The sequence below is a fragment of the Pezoporus flaviventris genome, unplaced genomic scaffold (assembly GCF_033815535.1).
Source record: "Pezoporus flaviventris isolate CSIRO_AGI_PZ_B2104156 unplaced genomic scaffold, CSIRO_AGI_Pfla_v1 ptg000015l, whole genome shotgun sequence".
Taxonomy (NCBI): domain Eukaryota; kingdom Metazoa; phylum Chordata; class Aves; order Psittaciformes; family Psittacidae; genus Pezoporus; species Pezoporus flaviventris.
The window spans coordinates 41,453,971-41,476,820 of NW_026892563.1; the positions used below are offsets into that span (position 1 = coordinate 41,453,971).

The 22,850-nt window shown below is 38.1% G+C and overlaps 1 protein-coding gene across 8 annotated transcripts in view; it reads right to left on the reverse strand.

The window, feature by feature from the left end:
* The window catches only part of EPHA6 (EPH receptor A6), a 467,959-nt gene that overhangs the window by 76,852 nt on the left and 368,257 nt on the right, over nt 1-22,850 (reverse strand). For all 8 annotated transcript variants that reach the window (XM_061454323.1, XM_061454327.1, XM_061454328.1 and 5 more), the window contains one exon: nt 20,795-20,980. In XM_061454323.1, coding sequence (XP_061310307.1) covers nt 20,795-20,980 — 186 coding nt within the window. The remainder of the gene's footprint in view (nt 1-20,794; nt 20,981-22,850) is intronic.

A 22,850-nucleotide genomic window follows, 5' to 3' on the forward strand; every position in this document is an offset into this window, starting at 1 on the left:
AAGCAAATTTTGGAGCAATTCAGTCAGTGAATACTAAGAGAGCTGGAGGAATAAAATTACTGAGGCTTTATAAGCAGCAAATAACTAAAGGAATACATACAAATAATGTTTTACTCTCACACTTAAAAGATTCAGTTGCGTAAGTGTAAAATCTTGGTGTCATTTGAGATGCTCCAGAAAATCAACACTCATATCTGACTGGCAGATCTGACAGTATCTGCAGGAGATTTGCACTCTTTGTAAGTGGCAGGAAAAGGAAAAGCAGTATTAATTGGGTATCTATGAGCAGCCATCTAGTGTTGTTTTAGGCAATTTAATCCCATCCATATAGTCTACTGTCACTTCAAAAATGCCTCTGATTAAGTAGAAGAGAGAGTTACAAGAACAAGACCTCACTTAGTCCCTCCTAGAAGTCCACAAACAGCTTCTGAAAAGGATGATAACATTCAGCCCTGATCAGTATCCATCAACACAAAACTGCCAACAAAGGAGAGGCTGAAAGTTCATTCATCTTTTGATATTATTGCCTGCAAAATGGGAAAATGGTTTGAGATAATTACATGACTATATATGTGACATTGATTATCATTGCACATAGTGGGTAAAGAAAATTAATTCTCTTACATCTCATCAACCACCACCAGGACAGAGGTTCGATAAGAGCCTTGGGCATTTACAGTAACATAGGAGCTTACTCAGATTTTAACTTGTCTGCATTAAAACATTCATTAAATACTTGAAAGAAACTTTGCAACAAAAACCTGTGTTCAAGACAAAAAGGGAGAAAGCTCTCTGGAAATACCACAAAAAAGAAGGGAGGTGTGAGCATGATATTAAGGAGAAAACATCAGTTTTGCAGAAATACAAAATTCTGTGTGGAAAGCAATTCAGAATGATTATATTTCCTTCTAACTGTTTTCTTTTTTTTTTCAATTGGGCAATGAAGACGTCGTCTTTCCTCTTTTTTTTTCCAAACTGGAATCATGCTTTGCTAAAGCCCACCAAAAACGTGCCTGCTGCTTTGTATCCTGCTGCTTTATGCTCCAAATTGGAAAAGCAATCAATAGTCATTTTTTAGAGGTGTATGCTAGCAATAGAAATCTTAATGCTTAATTTAAATCATCTCTTTGAAGCAACCACTCTGGACACTTTTAAGATGCTACGATATTATTTCTTTAGTTAAACAAAATCCTTGAGAAATGCTATTCTGTCAGGCACATCATATGGAAACTACTGCTTTACGCTCGTTCTGTTGTTCCGTGTAAAAATCAACGCTTATTGTTGCAGTGGGTGCCGTTACACTAATGGGAAGGACTTTTAGTATAAGGTTTTACCGGTTCTAAATTGGGAAAAGGAGACATTAATATTAAGCCACAGTTCCTCAGGGCTCTGAAATACAGCTTTTGTTTAGCAGCTTACTGGCATGGATTTATTGAGGAAAAAAACCCAACCTCTCCCTGCTCCATGAACATTATGCCACCTTAACATAGGAAAATACATTAGCTACAGGTATTAGTTGGAAAAGCGCATTGAAACGGTAAAAATATATGACAGTACTCTGAATAGCTGACAGTTCATGAAGTATACACTGTTTACTGAGTCCTGTGATACCAGTTTATAACTCAAGGGTAAATTCTTCTGTTTCACAATTACAGCAGCTAAGTGCCTGTGCTCAGAGGCAGTGGGGGAGTGCTGAACCAATTAGCCTGCCTTCCACCTTCATCTCTTGTTCCAGGGGGAATATCATCCCACAAATTGTAGAATTTGATAGGGAAATCACTGGCATCACATCCTAAACTGGCATAGTTTTAGTAGCGTATTATCACACAGAGAAGAAGGGCAAGAGTAGATAGCTGGGTTTAGGAAATACATATGCTTAGCTCAGCTCCGGAGCACATAAACTAATTCGCACACAGTTATTAGCTCTTGCATCATGGCCAGGCAGAAGGAACAGACATTTCTCCCCACACCAAGGGCACATCTCATGGACTAGGTCTAGCAGCAGCGTAATTGTGCTTAAGAGCCATAGATATACAAAGGACAGACAGCTCTGCCACACGGCTCAGCAACAGTACTCAACGGATGGATGGATGGATGGATGGATGGATGGATGGATGGATGGATGGATGGATGGATGGATGGATGAAGAGAATGGTGCCAAAGACACTTGGTACAATACTGGTGGAACAAAATGAACTAGAGTAGAATGCACAACTTCTGTTTGGGGGGGGGGCTTGTTAGCTGTAGTAAAAATCATTTAAAAGAAACTAACTCACAGGGACTGAGCCAGCTGATAAACTTTAACCTGACCCATTATTTTTGCTGCTGACACTTTACAGACACTTCAGCATAAGACCCTCAGAAACTGAAGACGGTTTAGTTCTGCTAATGACAGTACACGCCTACTCACCATCTGCTGACCTGAGCTTAAGCATTCCCCCCAGTTTTGCTCCCATATGCAGTAAAGTGCCAGCACACTAAGGGCTGCCTTTGGGGCCCACATCCCACCCTTTCCTTCTCTCCAGCCGCTGGGTTCTGTGCCCTGCTACCATCAGCAGCGCTTAAGCCAATGCCATGGTAGTCCCCTGGGTCCACAGGACTCACAGGGATGGCATCTGAAGCTCCTAAGTTATGTAGATACAGGTAGGCAGGGCCATCAATCAGCTTGTTCTGTTTGTGCCAGGGTCCCTGGGCCTTACTGAGAGCAAACACTACAGCAACTGTGCTTGTAGTGCAGCTTGTGGAGATTTGCTTTTAAAAAGGAGAACCTGGCCTAGTCCAAGATGTCCCTGACTGTTGCAGGGGGTTGGATTAGATGGCCTTTGAAGCTCCTTACCAAACCAAACTATTCTGATGCTATGATACAGTGAATGCTTCAGTCTCTGCATTGTGTCTAACGACCTGGCTGAAATAGGTTATTGGAAAGCCTGCTGAAGATGCAGACAGCTCTTCAGCCATGTTACCTGCTGTTGGTTTTTCTTGTTTATTATACTTTAAACTGATCCATTACTTTCTGCAGGTGGAATTGACCATTTCAGGTGTTGTGCATTTCTGTGCATCTTAACAGCTTCAAAGTCCAAAGGAGCTCTTTGGCTGTTCAATTTAATTAACAGGAAGGAGATGTTATAGAGAGGTCACACTTCTTTTTACTAGTACCCTCTTCTTACTAATACCATCAAAAGAAGACTTTAGTTTGTTACTATTTTCCCATAGGTTTTGCTTATAATTTTGGAAAAAAGAAAAAATATAAAGCCAGTGTATTCAATATACTCCTCTTTCTTCCCCTTCCCACCCCTCCATTTTTGTTTTATATAGTTTCTTGCATTGGTGTTTTTTGTCATACAGGGATTGTAAAATATAGCTAAGAGAAATTTCTTAGGCTTTGGGGAGCTCAGTAAAAGGGCTTGTCATGGTTTAACCCCAGGAAGAAACTAAGCACCATGCAGCCGCTTCCTCACTGCCTGTCCCCCAACCCCTATGGGTTGGGGAGGAAGATCAGAAAAATCTGTGGGTTAAGGTAAGAACTTGTACTGATACGTGAAATATAGTAAAGTATAGTAACAACAACAACAATAATGAAAAGGAGAGAGAGGAATAAAACCCAAGGAAAACAGGGAAAAAAAGCCAAACAAGTGATGCACATTACAATTACTCACCACTTGCTGACCAATGCCCATACTGTCCCTGAACAGCAACTGGAAACTCCTGGCCAGGTACCCCAGTTTATATACTGAGCATGATGTTCTATGATATGGAATATCCCTTTGGCTAGTTTGGGCCAGCTGTCCTGGCTTTGCTCTGTCACAACTTTTTGTGCATCCCTTCACTGGCAGAGCATGGGAAACTGAAAATCCCTTGACTTAAGGTAAGCACTTCTGAGCTACAGCTGAAAGATCGGTGTGTTATCAACATTATTCTCATACTAAAGCCAAAACATAGCACTGTGCCAGCTACTAGGAAGAAAATTAACTCTCTCCCAGCCAAAACTGAAACAGGGTTATAATGAGCTTTTGCATTCAGTTTGGTAGGAAGCAACAGAATGACTTCAGGATGTTTTCACTCCTAACTACGTTCTCATGAAGGTGGGACTGTAACACTTAGTAATGAAATAGTAGAGGACAAAATGTAGAAAGAGTTTTCCTGCTCTGAATTATCCAATGTTACCGCTCAATATCTGAGAAAAGGCTGGCTCTGTTATGAGCACCTTCCATTCTAATATAAAACCTGTTTCATATTGTTACTAGTGTTTCCACAGGGAAGCTAAAAGAAGGCTTAGAGCATGTTTTCCAAAATTATTTGTAATATACCCATTATGGAAAGTACTGAAAACCGGTCAACTTCTCTCTCACATGATTTTATTGATGCATACGTTCTAGACCATCAGGGATTGCACATTACTTCATAATCTTTTATGGGGGAACATATGGAAGCTTTTCATGAGGAAAGGCTTTATAAAACTTGAAGTTATGGTGTCAGAATACAATTTGTAGTGCATTCAAAAGGCTTGACTTGGAATGAAAAAAAAGATCAGAAGCAGGGCTAAAATTTCTTCCTGATGAATGTGTTAGATCATATTTTTAGTACACTTAGAAATCATTCATCTGTACAGTTGATTTTAACCGTTTTGAATGAACTAATCTGGAGACTTAGAATATAGTTTGAATAATGTATTTTAGAGCTTTTTGACACATTCAAGCAAAGGCGATATAGAACAGTACGCCTCAATTTTTACTCACATAACTTATATGTCTTAGGTAAATGTAATTTTCAAGATCACTAAACAATATTTTGCAGTAGAGATCATAAAATATTAGAGCACAGCAAACATTAACAACAACGAGTGTGCTTGCCCCTATTGACATTGCAGAATCACAGAATGGTTGAGGTTGGAGGGGACCTCTGGAGGTCAAGTCCAACAGAATCACGGGAAGACTTCCACTACTTTACAAATAATACAGTGAGAATGCATGAAGGCTAATTTCTGCTCTAAGCTAGTAAAACCAAACCTGTATGAAGAGCATTTTACTGTGCAGAGGGAAATCTATGCTCTAATGTTCAGCAGCAAATTTTCAAAGGGTGGCCTGAACTTATTTCCCCAGATTCTGCTCGAGTAAACGACATCGTCACAGAGCACTCACAAATATTTGTGTCATGCTTGAATGCACTTTCAAGAACTCGTAGGTCTTTAACTGCCTTCATCTAAGCAAAGCAGCCTGATTGTTTTATACCACTGCCATAAAATACAGAGCTTGGAATCTTAACTCAAAGTAGAAAGTACTGTTAGAATACTTAAATATTCTAAATAGGCAGCCAATGTAAAACTGAGAACATCTTCATTTACCAGGTAGACTCTGACTAATTAAGTTGGAAATAGTAATTACCTGACACATCTCCAAGGGAACAACTACTAAGGAAATTACATCATTTACATTAGTAGATTTAGCAAGATGTTAAAGTATATGAATACAAGAAACAGGGAAACAAAATACAAAGTACTCTTGGAGGGATGTAGTTGAGGACTTCTCACTGTGGTACTTTCAAACAGTGAGACTGGAATTCCTTCTGAAGGAACTCCTGTCAACACCTAAACCAGCAAAAGTCCTTTCCACCTGCTGTGCTCAATTAAGGTCTGGAACTTAGGCAAAATCGCGAATTATTTGGCAGAACCTCTTCAGGTAATGGATTTTCACAATTTCAAATACAGAGCACTGTCTAGGTAATGAAGTTGCGAAGAAACTGTGTAGGTGAATAGTAACTCAAGCAAGGTCTTTATTATAAAACCTGGGTGCTGTTGCTAGTTCTTAAGATTAAAGATAAACCACAGTGAGCGTCCTAGGTTCAGCAGCTTAAACCATGACAGTGAGGCAGCACTTTTGCCCTAGGATGTGGCATAAGTATATACTGTCTCCTTGACACGTGCCCATGGAAAAGAAAATTGGATGTCCTGTTTAGAAGGGAGCTGCTATGAGCTTCAGCCACATTCTCAGTCTGTGATACAGCTGCCCGTACCCCTGGAATAATCCAGAGGTCCTTTTGTCTGCCTCTGAATAACTATCTCACTTCGCTGGATTTCAGCATCTCACTTCAAAAGATGATCCAGATTTAACTTTAGTTCTGACAGAAAAGGAGAAGAATCCCAGGAACTTGTTTGCAACACCACGCAACTTCATTTTTTTGGAGCACTGTAACTTAGACACTACTAGTGATTTACTCTAAGACTAAACTCTGCTGCCTAAATTTAAAAGAAGAATGCATCTCATCCCCAATTAGAAGTATTACTCTTTAAAACTAAATGGATTTTTTAATATATTTGTGAGCAAGTTGGTCACCCTTAATCAAAACACACTCTAGGAAAAACTCTCTGAGAAACTGAACAAGCTGCATCATATGTTTCTCCTGAATAGACTGAAAAAATGGATTAACAGATGCTTAAAATTTCTTTTTGCTATATTTTAGCGAGATTCTATGCACTTGAAAAAAATATTTTTGGAAAAGAAAAAAGGGAAAAAATAAAGGCATTTTTTTCCATATTATTCTGCATAATAAATTTTCTCAGAAAAGGATAAAAATTAACATTGCACTACACAACATCCCCAGCACGACTGCTCTTTTCCAAAAGTCAGCTGCCATTATTCTCAACTGCATCTTGCCTACAGTTAGGTAGTTGTTCTGAAAAGTGCAGCACCTTTTCAAAGCACTCAATGAGCCCAGATTCAGAAATAGTTCTTAAGACAGCCATTAGATCACTGGAAACAGTGTGATGTAGCAGTCTTTTATGACAAAATGCTGTGACAGAAATATATGTGGTGCAATAGAAAAAACCCACACCTGTAGAGGACAACTCTAAGAAATCCAGGGAGTGGAAGATAACACCTTTGTTGACAAATCAGTTTTCAGTTACAAACAGTGGCAAATTTTACTTTACTTTCAGTTTGATTTTAATTCTGAATTTCCTTAAATCTTCTTGGTTTGGGATTAATAAAGCATCCACATATTTTGGCCTCAATTCTGTGAAGAAGACCACTATAACCTAGTTCTTGGAGGAAATATTTTAAAAGGCCTGCTCTTTTCTGTATCAAGTCTCCTGATCTCTGCTCCAGACTGAAATTCATGGGATCTACCTGGAAACATGAAGAACAGAAACACTTGGTAGGGCAAAGTTGCTGTTCTGGCCCCCAACCCTAGTGAGTTTAACCTTGAGATCCTTGTGAAAGACAATGCTTTCCTATGAACCTGAAGTGCTGGAATACTCTTATTTCTTGATTGGTGGATGGGAATAAATCCAGACTTAAGAATATCTACATAGAATGACACTATTACAGAAAATCACAATTATACCTAGTTATGACTTCTCTGGGAGAAAAAAGCAAATGCTGCAAGAAGCTTACAATTCCTAAGGAGGAACTGATAGAAATTATAGAATATTTGGATAGAACATTAACATCTAATTTAATTTCCCTTGCTGCTTCTAGACAAACAGGCAATTTGGGAGAAAAAACTGAGGCAATTGCTTGAAAGAGTTCTACAAACACTCTAGCCATTTATTTTGTGATGTGTTAAATGTCAGTGCACACTGAAGTTCGGCTTCCTGAGAAGACTGGTGCGACAACATTAATACGATTAAGGCTTTTAACAGAAACAACAACTGTTGTGTTGAATCATCTCTGTAGTCTTAATGGAATAGTAATTGGAAATAGTGTGCTTCTGCTATGAGATAAAATAATCTGCGTGTATTTAAACTGTATATTAAATAAGTATTTTTCAGTCGGTGCTTAAACTGAAAATAGCTTTAGCACTATGCCAAACAAGAACTCTGAAATCTTTATGTATTTAAAGTTCTGTATGATACCCAGAATGCTGTTCCAAGAACTGCATGCTGTACATTTGGACTTCATGACCATGCAGGTACTATCAAATTAGATAGAAAGAAAATGAAAATTACAGTTTTCACGATAGAAAATGCAAGGCTGCAACACTGGCCAAGCCCTCTGTCATTCATTTTGTACACATCCTGATTTGGGGACTGACCATTGATAACTAGTAATACAGATTTCATTTCAGTCATCTTTTGATCACCCAGTTTTTGTGATTTTGGAAAGAAAGATCCTGAATGACAACCTGCCCATTCCTGTGATATGGATTTCTTCATCCTTTAAGACAGAAACCTCCTATATGAGATGTTGATGGGGTCTTACAAATGTGATGGTTAAGAAGTTCTCTGGGCTTTTAAATTTTCATATGTTCCATAAAAAGAGAGATAATATGTTTTAATTTTGTACTTAATGTTTAAAAACTGCAGTGAGTTTTAATTTAGTGAGTGAAGTAGCTTTTCATGGATGACATCTGAAGACGAATGCATTCATGCAGCCTGCTGTACATTCTGCAGTTCTGCAATTAAAGCTCTGATTATCCACTCTTTTAGCCTTGCTAGCCTTTAACAGTATGAACAAGGAGCAGGAGATAAACGCTCTCCACTTTCAAACAGTAATCAGCACCACTGAAGCAGGCTGTTTCCAGTCAAGAAGAACACTGGGGGATGAATTTCCAAAGAGTCAGTTGACAAAAAGTTAAACAAATGTAGAGTATAAACTGAGGCTGAGGATTCCTTTCTCTAGTCACGTTAATACCATTCACAATTCACATTTCACTAACATGAATGAAATTAAGTACAGAGGTTTGATTTTCTTCTCGGTTACTAACACCAAGTGACTCCCTCAAATACGCAATGCCAAAATCAGAAGGTAGGAAGAGTGCCATCATTATCATTACCATAACCTCAGATGAACTCTTGATTAGAAATGTATTACATACTGGTTTACGTTTACAAATCTATATGCTACATAGAAAACCCATCTGTGCCTAGGCTCAATGCAGATGTCCCAGCCCACATCTGATAATTCATGTTAGAAGCCAGGTTTTAGGCAGCTCCTGTAGCTATCTGATGGGCTGTGGCATATGCATAGGCATTCTGCTTCCTTTTTTGTTGGTAAATGCTAAGGACCAAATAGAATTAGCTGTGCTTGTTAATTATCTCTTTGTGGATATCAGTGTATACAGAGGATTTTCTTTCAAGCTCAAAGACCACTTGGCGTTAAGGGTGAATGCCATGTGGCAAAACCTCTCTCCTTTGATCTTGTGCTAGTTCTGGCAACAGCAATTCTGGCAAGACGAATGTTGGGCAGTCAGCATTTACACAGGCCACAAAATCACAAAGCTTATAAAGGTATTCATTGAAAACTGGAAATAAATTGCCAATCTTACCTAAAACAGCAGAACAGTGCATGCTGAAGAATGTACTCAACTACAGCGGAGAGGAAAAAAGCAGAAAGGAAAGAGTGGACATGCATTTCCAAAGTGGGTAAGTTATTATCAGTCTAGGGAGAAATTAAGAAGTTTCTGTTGTTTCAGGAAGACAGGAAACCCATTATGTGATTCTAGCAACAGTACAGTAGCTTGTCTCAGATTTCTACTATTATGAAAATTCTGTACTAGGCTTCTCTAGGTGAAATACTGAAATAAAGCCATTATCAGCTAAACTTACTTACTTTCAAATTTTATTCAGCAGAAATTACCTTCTTAATGTTTAATATAAAAATGATAATATTTACCAACTGATGTAGTCATAAATCTATTCTGAAATTACAGACTAAATACATTTGTGTCTTCAAATGTATTCAGGATTGTTCTTAGCGTTTTGCGCTTGTATTTAGAATATACTTCAGCTGAACACTCTGTAAACTCATGCCATCGAATTATGTTTTCTTAAATAACTATTTATTCCCACATTGCTTCTCTCTTTCATTTGTGTCCCCCTTAAAAGGTTTATCATCTCCTCCTGATTTATAAGTAGTGCCAAAGCTATGCTTATCTGTGAAGAACTGAGAGATGTATGAAGCAGTAATTTTTGCAGACTGTATTTCTAACCAAAACTTCAAGAGTCTGGAATGGATCCCAGAGAGTTTGCATCTAAATTGTTAATTCATCTGGAACCTGAACTACGTATGTATTAAGAATCAGAAAGACAACTATAGTGTGAGAGGTGGATACAGCAAGACACAGTAAGTAACGACAGGAATGTGGAGGTCAGAAATATACAAAGAATATCAAGTGATGGGCTAAGTTAATAGATTCTGAATAAACAGATTACAGATAAAAGCTATTAAAGTGATGGCATTATTTTGTGTGGATGCTGATGATAGTGCTGGAAGAACAGTGGAAGCAGAAATTTTGTATCTGCCTTGGCTGGAGCCGCAATGCTGACTGAGATCAGGAAGCAAAATGTGCGAGTGCGTGTTCACTGCAAACGTCTGTCATTAAAGTTCTCACTTGCTCTCTAGAGCAGAACACAGAAAACACATGGCACTTTTCAACAGACCATTGCTCAAACAAGTCTGAACAGATTTTCATTGCATAATATGCCTGTTCTGCTTCCAAATGTCAAAGATTTCTTGCTAATCACTGGAAACGGTTACTTTCAGTAGCTTTCATTTCTGCACGATGGTAAACTAATCTGTATGTGGGAAGCATGTCCCAGCTGGCAATATTCCATGCAAGTGCTTTGATTCATGTGTGAGAAGGATGCATCTGGTTTGAGATAAACAGAAACTCTTATTCAGGGAAACCTATTTGTGGCTTGCTAAAACAAAGTGGTAGCACTTCCTTCTCGGGATGTCCCTTTCTTCTCTCTGTTCTCTTTCTGTCCCTTCCAATGCATTAAAACTATAGCTGATTATAGAAATCCTTGCATTAGAAAGAAGATGATGTTGTAAATAAGCAAAGGTTTCTTTCATCCAAATCTCCTGTTTCCATAAAATACAATATCAGATCATTTATATGAGAAAGTTAATAATCCCTATTTTAATTCTTCTCCTTCATATGAATCTGCTGTTAATGATATCTACCTCTTTCCATTAGAAATTTAGATATAATCCTTAAGATGTATTAAAAACCACAATATAATCTCTTGAGGAAGAGGTTTATATGACAATGCTTCTGCATGTGACAGCTTACATGTGTGACATCTGGACAGCCCCTACCATAACCACCTTATGAACTATGGCTGATGGCCACTCTATTTTGAGGTGACAGGAGAATAATCACAAAGCTCTTCTAATTCTAGTTCAGGTTATTTTATGGACCACAACTTGTCCTTATATATTAACTTCTACCACATTGCTGGCATTACCTCTTCAACTAATTACTTGCTGGTCTTGTACGTGCTGTTTCATCACAAATTTGGCAAAGTGAACTGGTAGGCCTAAGCAACATAGAATAAGAAGAAATATTTTTTCATTCCTTATTCATATACTTGCAGACAAATGTAAAATTTAGAGATGTGAACAACAGAAGGGGCACAACTTTTCTGGAACAGCTTTAATGCCTCAAACATTCATCCACCTAACCAAAGTTCAAACATACAAGCTGATCTGTTTGAATAGTAGGTGAATTAGGGTATGTTTACACATTGCTGATTTCTTCTGTGAAGGCTTTAACTCGGACAGCTGGTAACTAGAACCTGGCAGCATAACATGGTCAACAGTACCAACACCAATACTACTGGTCCACAAAGACTGTCAGTATATCCAGTATGAGAAAGCACAGATAGCAGTGCTCTATTTTCAGTGACACAGACATTTACAGTAGCTTTAAAAAGTTATTTAAGGATCTCAACTTGCCAATAAAAATCTAGTTGCTATCTTGTACCCATTTAATGAGACATGCATTTTCTGAGGCTTGTGGAGTACTAAGATACATACCTCCGTCCTTAGATATCTAAAATACACTGGATTAGAAAAGATTAATATTACTTATAACATTCACTATATTTTACAACTCTTCTGTAATAAGGTTCCAACGTTATTATTTAGCTTAGATTCTGGCTTCAACAGCACTCTGCCCCCTGGGTTTTTAAACACTTCATAAATACAGTTGGACTTGATCTTAGAAGTCTTTTCCAACCTAAATGATCCTATGATTCTATGATAAATGAACTTCTGAGTCTCTAGATTAAAATCTTCATACATGTAAGGTAGGCTTATCCAAAGAATTAGAAAAATGCAAACAAAATGGTGAGGGTGAACACAAACTCTTCACCCACAGGCAAACTTTGGGCAACATTAAGATACACAATCAAATTGAAAGCACTCAGGATACGTTATTAGTTTGATACATTCGTGTAAATTTGAATTTAGTTAAACCAGTGAAAATAGCATCTGTTTCTCTTAAAAAAATAACAATGGCAACTGAACAGTCACGATGATTATGTCGCCCATCTTTCAACTTGTCATCTCGAGGAGAAGCTGTGTTCCTTGGTATCAGACACGGATCTAGACAAACATCTGCCATGGGGCTGAAACATCAAATTATCTCTATTATTCTGACATCTAATCTAGATTTCTCCCATGAAAGTTTAGTCTTAGTGCAACATCTTAACTCAAAATATCATGAAAAAAGTATAACTTGGTATGAAAAGGCTTCTATCCTAAGCCAGACACATCTGTTAGTTTATTATCAAGAAGCAACTGTAATCCATGGAAATACAGAGATATTCCTCTGACAGCCTTCCTGGTACAAGGCCTTATCTTATGTCACTGCAGCCCAGAGTAGTTTTACTGCCACTCTTCCATTATTTAGGTGATTGGTAGAACAAGAACTACAAATGCAACTAACAGACTAATGACAGCACAAAAGAAAGTTAGTAAGCAAATTAATGAGTCAATGAGATGACAATTATGAATACACTACATCACGATCCATATATATTCCAAATAGTACTGTGTGATTGAATTCTTTTTCCTTAGCACTTTCCTCAAATTTCCCCAGGAAATTTCTGATTAAACTACTGCACATTCAGGGTAATAACAGCTGGGAAACTGTCCTCCGTGTTCCACTGTCAACCTGCAAAGATACAAATAGCATGGTCCAGTGCTTTTGCTGCTGTTCTGTTCTCTCCTTAATGACTGTGATGCCAGAACTAAAATTGTGCATCTGTATCTAAGAAAGACCAAAATAGAATGCTAGGCATGCTAGGCAATGTTAGGAAATGCTAGGACAAACTGTGAGAAAGCACAGGATAAAATTCTGGAAGACAAAGTGGGTCAATGGAGATGGCAGTAACCACACAAATACATCCTGGGGGGAAGACTAGACAGCCAGTTGGCTCACAGAGGAAGATCTACATATAATAATAAATCAAAACAAAAGCCACTATTGAAACCCATACATATTTAAAGATTAGTAGCACAGTTTACATTACAAATAATTATTTCCTGCCAGAGTGGATACAGCATCCACTGTATCCACTCTTGAAAGTCATACTTTAAAAAACACACAAATTGACTGGAAAGAGTCCAAAGGAAAGCATTAAGACCGAGCAAAGGTCTTGCAAACATATACCATGAAGAAAAACTTGACAGAACCTGGGTGATTTACTGAAGACAGTAAAGACATTATAATGGTCTACAAATGTAAAATATTACTGCGAAGAGGAAAGGCACAAACTGTTCCACCACACACAGGGAAAGAGCTAATGGCCTTAAGATGCAGTAAAAAAAACAATTCAATTTAACACTAGAAAGGTTAAGTATGAGGATAGTTAAACACTCAACAGATTGCCCAGGGAAGCTGTGGAATCTTCACCAGGAGAGGTTTCTGCGAACAGGATAGAGGCAAGCATCTATCCAGACTAGTTTAAATGTAACTGGTTCTGCCTCTTGGCAGGAAGATGGACAAGACTCAGCCACATGTATACTTACTAGTGTGCTATCGCCTCCATACAGAATAAGAAATGAATGTACAGTTACCAAAATAAATCAACCAAACACAGCTTATGAATCAGGATTATTAATTGCCTAATATACACTCTTTAACACTCTCACTCCTTTAACTGTCAATTGCAATTGCAATTGTCATTTATAATTTTCCCATCCTTGCTTATATGGTTTTCCTACAGAGGCAGCGTATCAGCCATTTTGTTGCAAACCTGTCAGGACCCTGCAATCTTGTCCCCCCCTGTCACTCATTAAATCTTCTGGCTACAGTTTTCATAAAAGCTCCTACCCTTCATATATCACCTACACACTATAACTATCATGCCCTCTAACTTATTATACCACTTTATTCTCTACTATCATGGTGGAGAAAGAAATTGCATACTACACTCAGAATGGAAATGCAATCACTTCAGTTAATAATGATGTGATTATGCAAACTGAAAACCATGATCTTGCTTAAAAAGAAAGAAAATATGAACTCTGGCAATTTCTTGTCTACTTCATCTTTTATGGCTGTTGCTATGAATTATTTTGTTACCTATTTTTCTCCTAGAACCACATCCCACAACAAGGTACCTAAATATCTTTGAAAGTCAAGTCCAACATGTCTGAATACAGACATCTGAAGCCAAAGGATCCTGAAGAAAGTGAAATTGTGTTTCCTGGGTGTAACCTATAAAGTAGAATTACAGAGGTTTAGTTATGTTCGATGCTGTATCATGGTCAGAATAAGCTGCTGCTAACAAGATGTTAGCTGTTTGACAATATGCTTTTTCTTCATTGCTTATCGTCCTGTCAAAGATGTTACAACAGAATTGACAGTTATAATGTATAGCTTGCTAGCTGCAAATCAGAAAAGCAGAACAGCAGAAATGTAACTGGTTTAAACTACAGGAAACAATAATTGCACTTTGATTTTTGCAAACAATTCTCAGAATGTAATGAATGAGAGAAAAATTCTTTTTTTTTTTCCCAGATGTTTAAAAGCTGATTTAAGTATCTACCATTCAGGAGAATCAAGAATCATTTTTTGCCAGCAACCTTCAACAAATGGAGTGCATGGTAGCTTGACTGTGTTACTTGAAATACCCGCATGCATGCATGCATGCATGTGTAGAAACCAGAGAATCACAGAATGGATTGGGTTGGAAGAGACCTTAAAGACCATCTAATTCCAACCCCCCTTGCCATGGACAGGGACACCTTCCACTAAACCAGGTTGCTCAAAGCCCCATCCAGCCTGGTCTTGAACACTGCCAGGGATGGGACATCCATAAATTCTCCAGGCAATCTGTTCAAGTCTTTCACCACCCTCAGAGTGATGAATTTGTTCCTAATACCTAATCTGAATCCACGCTTTTCTAGTTTAAAGCCATTCCCCTTTGTCCTGTCACTACATGCCCTTGCAAAAAGTACCTCTCCAGACTTCTTGTAGGCCCCCTTTAAGTATTGGAAAACTTTATAAGGTCTCCTTGGAGCTACTTGTCACCAGTCTCCACTTGGACATTGAGCAATATGCTTCATCAGACAAATTAATCTCTATGCCTAATGCCGTATCAGCCTACTGGCTAATACAACACATATAGAGTCTCATCACCACTTTGTGTCCTAGTGGATTGTCCATAAGCAGAATGGAGGATATTCAGCAATGAATAATGTCTTCATACCCTGCTGTGCATCTATGCTGCACGAGGCAGCCTGCCAGTGCAAGGCTGGCTTCAAGGGTGGGTCTGAAGGCATTTTGGTCTCCAACAAGTACATCTGTGCCTGGAGGTGCCAGTGATGTCTCAGTGATGTACTGAGATTACTGACAGAAGTAAATGTCAAGCTTTGAAATGGGTTACACTGCAGGTTATAAACTACTACAATGCTAACATGGAATTTATTAACATTGTATGTTTTCTGTTGGCCCTAAAGGTTTTACTTTTCAGAAATCAAGGATAAGTACTGTAATGGAGGTCACAATTTTTTTAGTGTATAATCATAATCATATTTTGGCAGCTACTTCAAATGGTCACAACTTAACTCTTAAAAGGTCAACACTTTGCACAATCACATTTCCTGGAAGTACAATTTCACCATACATGACTAAGCTGAGGATGTTACAAACACTGCCACAAAATCTCCTCAGTCCTTTTGCGTAACAGCCAAATAGACATTGCTGTGTAGAATAAACACATGCACTGCAAATGTATCACCTTTCAAATTGAATTCTGAACTCCATTTAACAGTCTTAACCTGCTAACTGGTTGGAAAAAAGGGCAGCATGAAATTCATTACACTGAGGGTTCTAAGGCTTAGAACACAATGTCTTAGCTGAAAAAAACCCAAACCCAAAAAGACTGTTATCACAGCATTTTTGGAAATTGAAAAATGGGTCAGATATGAAGAGCTATATCCTGCAAATTGTAGTGAAGGAGGAGCATGGTGCTGCACTGCCTTCCTCATGGACAAGGCAAAGCATACTGACATCAGGACTCTTCTTGCACTGAACAGGTTACACACGATAATTTAAAGAGAAACTTAATGATTAAAGCTTTGAATTAATCTGCCAGATGACTGACTAAAGATTCCAAAACAAGCTTATATTGTAATAAGCAGAAAGTCACTAAAGCAAAACAGTGAGGAGACAATAAGGGAGTTGAAGGTGATGCTCCAAATCCAGACTTAATGTTAAGAGGATGTGAACTTACACCAGAACCAAAACTCTGGGTGCTGCCTTCATTCATCCTCCTTTTGTAATGGGATTAATTTGAGACTTCTTCTGGAGAATAACAAGGTACATAATGCTGTTAAAGAAAATGAATGTGCTAAAAGTATTGCTCTTGAACGTCTCACAGGTTCAAATCCTCCAGCAGTCAAAGTTCAGAAAGGGAAGCAATTCCTTAGAAATTCATTCTAACAATTGAAAGCTATTTGGGGTAAAGTCTGAGGAGAAGGAGGGGAACAAATAAAGATTATTACTACAATAAAGCCCTTGCATGCATTGATACTGTGAACTGACACAATATTATACATTACTGACAAGGCTGTGCTGTAAACTATTATGTAGGATATCATAAAGCTAAACTAACTATAGATTCCAGTTTGGCTAATGCAACACCAATGACTTCTTCCAGTACAGTTACAATACTCAGTGACCACTTTTTCATGTCTCTTGTAGACATAGTTATGTTGGCAGGCGTTTGCTGTTAGCATGCCTTTAATTTACTTTACAGACTTTTAAAGCCTGCAACACAGACTTTAGCATGAGGTAGAAGACAGATCGTACTTCTATACAGCCCCGATCTCAATGTTGGTTATATATACTCATTCTGGAGAAAAACGTTTTATCTCCTATACCTGTTTATGAAATAGCATCAGCTTGGACAACGACACACAAGTGAGCTGAGCATGCCCTGACATACCCGAGAAGACATCCCTAAACCATTATTGTCCTAATGTGACTTGAAAGGGAAACATGGATGTTTTTATAAAGTACCTAAGCATCCTTCACAGATTTGTGAGACAATACACAGCCTTTTATGGCAAACCATGCAATGAATGGTGTTGCTAAACCAAACCAAATAGGAATAAAGTTTCCATTGGGACTTCTGATTAGCAATGTAAGTGAAAAATCAGACCCAGATTCTGTGCTATGGTGTATTTGCCTTGGCCTGGCAAATTGCCCTTCAAATGAACTCTCCGCTAACAGAAAGCTTGTGCTATAGCAACTGTTCTGCCTACTGCTCTCCGTGATTAGGGATCGCAGTTAGGACAAATGAGAAATGAAGCAATCAGAAAAGGGCATTAAAACACTGTTTCAGCCCTACTTTTGAGCAGGCTTAGTCTAGCATTTTTTTCACCCTGTACAGTACATATTCCACAGCAATCTTGAAAACAGTATAATTTAAAAGTTAACATCTGCTTAGCTGGTAGCACCAGATAAAAGCTCTCATTCGTAATGAATGGGAGAATTTGTTATTGCCCTAGTCAATAGCTGTTGACTTGGCAAAGCACTTCTGCTTATTACAGTCAAATCTACTTTCTTTTTTGTTCAATAGTCAATGACACTGCCATGGAAGGTACTGCTTAAAAACTGATGCAATATATATCAGCAACTGCTAGCAGCTAATGACTAATGGTTACAAAGAGGAAAGCATGTGCTAAGAACAGCATTACACGCCTATTAATCAAATTTACTGCATCCAATGTGCCTTTATACCTTAGCGGAACTGTAATGCACATCAGTTTCTGCTGTTGCTAATCTAACACAAAACACCTTTTAATCATTACATAAATGATTTGGCTGGGACAAGGTTCTGTCTGACTTTTACAGCACACCTTTTAGTTACAGGAAATGTCTGTCCTGTGTTGGCTTGTGCCAATCTTGTCCTAGATTTAGGATTTAGTGGTTCTGCTGCCAGCTGAAGCATGTTATTCTCTAAATAGCACAGATGTGGCAGCATAAATGCAAGGCAACATCCGAGAGATAAACGGGCAAAAAGATGCTGTTGCTTAGCCTGATTCCTGCAGCAGAGCAGTACTGCACAACTCTGCCCTTTATAAAACTTGCCCTTTCCAGGCATTATGGAGAAATTTGTTGATAACACATGTATTTTTTTTCATCCTATAATTACTGCTGCACATTTTTTTCCAACCTGCCTGACCCGTATTTCCTTTCAAACTTCCTCTACTTTTTTAATACCTGAGATAGATATTTTCATAGGACAGTATGACTATAACAGTAACACCTAGTGTATTTATATACTTCTAAGCAAAACATTCCAAAAATAACAGTAAAGTTTGTTGACTCCTTAGAGAAAAGCAGAACTGCTAATGATGACTTCTTGACTTACAGTTGTCTGTACGATCACTTTTCCTGTAGAACAGGAACAGATACTCTAATGCTGGAGCACTGATCTATCTGTTTGTTTCTATTTTCTGAATGCAGTCTTCATTTTTCTCTAGGCTGACAACGAGCCATTATAGAAAGAAAACGTATAAACGTGGCAAAGATTAAACAATCATGCCATTGCCAAGCACATTATACTGCACCCTGTGTGTACCATCTAATTGGATTTAAACAATGTTTGTAAATCACGGCCATTAGCCTTTTTCAGAAATGAGACATACACTACTAGATCCACCACATGGATCCTAGCCATACCTGTGAGACTTGTTTATAAATGGCCCACGTTGGTGAAGACTGGTGGAATTTAATTTTTGATATATGCTCATTACACAGCAAGGAGCTAAATTCAATGAGGTTCCTACATATTTACATCTCTTGACGAAGATCTCCAGTGCTGCTCAGCCAGCGTTAAGTCATGTTCTCATTTGCTGTGACAGAGCAGTTACTGACAGGAGAGCAATGGAGAACATTAAGCAATATGTTTCTAGAAGCCTGCAACATCATTTTTTTTACTCTAGCAACCAAACACTCCTAAATAATAATGAATTTCTCCTTTCAATACTGTGTGAAAAAAAAAAACCACAAAAGATCCTCTTCATCTTAATCCTGAACCACAGGAACAGATTTGAACAATTCATATCATAAACCTATTGCACTCCAATGACTCCCAACTTGGAGTACTGTACGCATTTCTGGCGTCCTCAAGATAAGAAAAACATGGAGCTGTTGGAGCAAGTCCAGAGGAGGGCCATGAGGATGATGAGCAGCTGGAGTACCTCCTGTAAGAAGACAGTCTGAAAAAATCGAGGCTGCTCAGCCTGGAGAAGAGAAGGCTGCGTGGAAACCTCAGAGCAGCTTCCAGCATCTGAAGGGGGCCCATAAGGATGCTTGGGAGGGACTCTTCGTTAGGGACTGTAGTGACAGGACAAGGGTTAAACTGAAACAGGGGAAGTTCAGGTTAGATATAATGAAGAAGTTCTTTACTGTGAGGGTGGTGAAATGGTTTGCCGAAGGATGCTGTGAATGCTCCATCCATGGCAGTGTTCAAGGCCAGGTTGGACAGAGCCTCCGGTGAGATGATTTAGTGTGAGGTGTCCCTGCCCATGGCAGGGGGGTTGGAACTGGATGATCTTAAGGTCCTTACCAGCCCTAACCATTCTATGATTCTAGGATTCTATGACATGAGTTCAGGAGCTATACTTTCCTCTTTGTTCCAGTATATTGTGTTTTCCAAGCACAGCTTTGTAACAAGGGCAAAACAGGAAATATTCATAACATATTTACTGTATTTACTGTTAAAATAAGAGGACATCATTGTTTTATACACATCACACTTGATCTTTACAGGAAAAACGTAAGTACTTCAAATTAGCAAACAACATGGCTTAGCTGAGGCAATGATGAATTTTGAGAGGAGTGTAACATGAGGTTTTTAACTCATTACTGCAAAAAGCTGGCATTAAAGAAATCACATGCATTTTAATACGACTTCTTACTTAATACTTAAATGGTAAGTTAGACATTTCAGCATTTCAGAGAAGTCCATAACACTAGGTTTCAGAGGCAAGTGATATCTTGGCAGCTGCAACAGGTATAAAGAGTAAGACATTTCACATGTTATTCTGGAATCTTAGTGAATAATTTGCAAGTGTACAATAAGTTTAAGAGAATTTATATTTTATTTATTTAAAATATAGGAAATTGATTTCTTCTGGTACTGAAATCAATAAACCACAACCAAATAAATAATGAGCTCTTTTGGGAGAAGAAGAATATAGCTGCTCCGTTGCAAGACAATTTGACTTCATTAACAAATCATTTACATTTATGGTTTCTGTATTCCACTTGCCTATAAGCAAACTTTACAGTCTATTTAATAAGAACCTGTAAAGACTTTATTTGAATTAGAAGGGTTTTTATTAAAAAAAAAGAAATAAAACATTTTAAAATGAAAACAGCTATGCAGTTCCTATTATAGTCCCAAATTCTGCAGTAGCTACTGTCATTTTATGACTTAGATGCTTTCTGAGAATTGCAATCCATACTAAATGTGGAATTAACACTTAATTTTTATACTAAATGACACAGAATGGGAACAATGATAAAAGAACCAGCAGTAGTAACTTACTTTTTGTAACAACTCCTTCAAGGCGAATTATATTTGGGTGATCGAATTGTCCCATGATACTAGCCTCTCTCAGGAAATCTCTTCTCTGCCTGTCCACATAGCCACCTTTCAGAGTTTTAATTGCAACAGGTATCTCTCTTTTTCCTGGTGTCTTCAAACGTCCACTGCACACTTCTCCAAACTCACCTTAAACAGAGGAAATATTTGTTAGATCATTCGCAGTGCCTGCAGAACTACAGTACAGTTTGTACTGTTTAAGTTATACACCTTGTTTTCCAAAAGAACCTTCAGCAGCCATCTTTAAAGCTGTCCTTTATTATGAGTTCAGAGTTATTTGTAGTTGTCAGTGAAACAAGAATGCAAAAATATTCAAGAAACACATATCCCATAGACGCAGACAGAGAAATAATGGATGGGATGCTCAAGTTCCCAAGTTTCATCATATCCCAGAAAAGCAAAATATTCAGCATTAATTCGCAATAAATAATCACCTTTCCTTTGTGCCACACCATGAGATGACAGGGGCTTGTACTTTCACTGCAATAATGGTCCCAAACCATCAGCCCCCCACAGTGCTGTTCATCTTGCTTTACTGACACTTTGAGACTGAAACTATGCTATCAATCTGTTTGTGACATAACTCGGCATGCTATGAGGAAGGAATGTAATGACACTTAGATTTTCATTCTAGTGAAGACAAAATATCTATTGACAGCAATATGTATCTATAGGGGTGTCACACACTAAGACCTATATGACAAAAAATGCCATGAGAATATCAGAATACCTGAGTACCCCCCAGTTTCGGAAAGCATGTAAAAGTACTTAACGTATTATGCCACAGAAAAGCAGTTGCAGATGGTTTATTTAAATGGATTTACACACCTATTTGAAATTAATTACATATTTCACTGTTCAGACAGTCAAGGGCAAACAGTTTCAGCAAATCAGGACTGGGCTGCATATGGGAGGAAGCTCAAAGCTTGCTTCAGCTGATGTCTTCCTGTGGATGTTAGGGCCTTTGAAGAATGCATGTCTCCTCTCATTCCCTTTACAGATTTACTAATTAAGTTTGTCTGGAAATCACAATGGTCCTTAGATCTCGAACCCAGTCAAAAGTTATTTGAAGCCCCTAGCAAATATACTCTGGATGCCTGCAGGGCAGTTTTCAGTGAGTCATAATCCAGTAAACATAAACCAATGTTCACAAAAATATTTAAAGGCAAGTCTCAGTGCAGGGTGCTTCTATAGCAAAACTAAATTTTGTACCCGTATTTTGAATCAGAACTGTTGAAAAACACACAAAAAAAACCCATCATAAACAGATATATATGTAACTGGAGGGAATAATTGTTACCCTCTCCACTCCACGTTGTCTGAAGTTTTCCTTAAAGGACAGAACAAAAGAAAAGAAAATGAGAGAGCTCTATCCTGTAACAGTATGAGTTCAGATATGAATCTAGAAGAGAGAGGCCTTAAAGGCAGAAGCTTCACTTCAGAAAATTATAACTCCCTGATGTTACAGGATTAGGATGGATATTGTTATACAGCTTTTACTTTATTAGGTTCTGTCACTTCCACTAAAACAAAATAAGGTTTTATTAGCCAGTAAGATCCAGGAAGAGTGGAGGGATTAAAAAACCCATTTCATAGCTTGTCTTTCACTTCAAAACAAAGACATCATCAAGTGCAAGAGTACAATTAACAGATGTTGAAGGTAACCCCTGAATAAATTAGCAGCTTCTTAAACAGCTAACAAAAGCCAAGTGTTCTAGGGTTCTTTCTACCACCCCTCTCTCCCATTTGTTTTATTTCTACTTAATTTTAAGAAACAAATCAAAGCATGTTCTTCCCTGAAAATGTGTGTATATGTGTGAAAATATATGTCATTAGACTAATGCTTTGGGAATCTTTTGACAAAAGGGATATTTTGATAAGGAATTTCCTACAGATTTTGCCCCTTTAGCTCTTAGAAGGCTCTCCTTAAAAGTCTGTTTGCCTGACTACTTCCAATGAAAAAGTAGTAGATAATCTGGACTTCCAAAGTCCTACCATA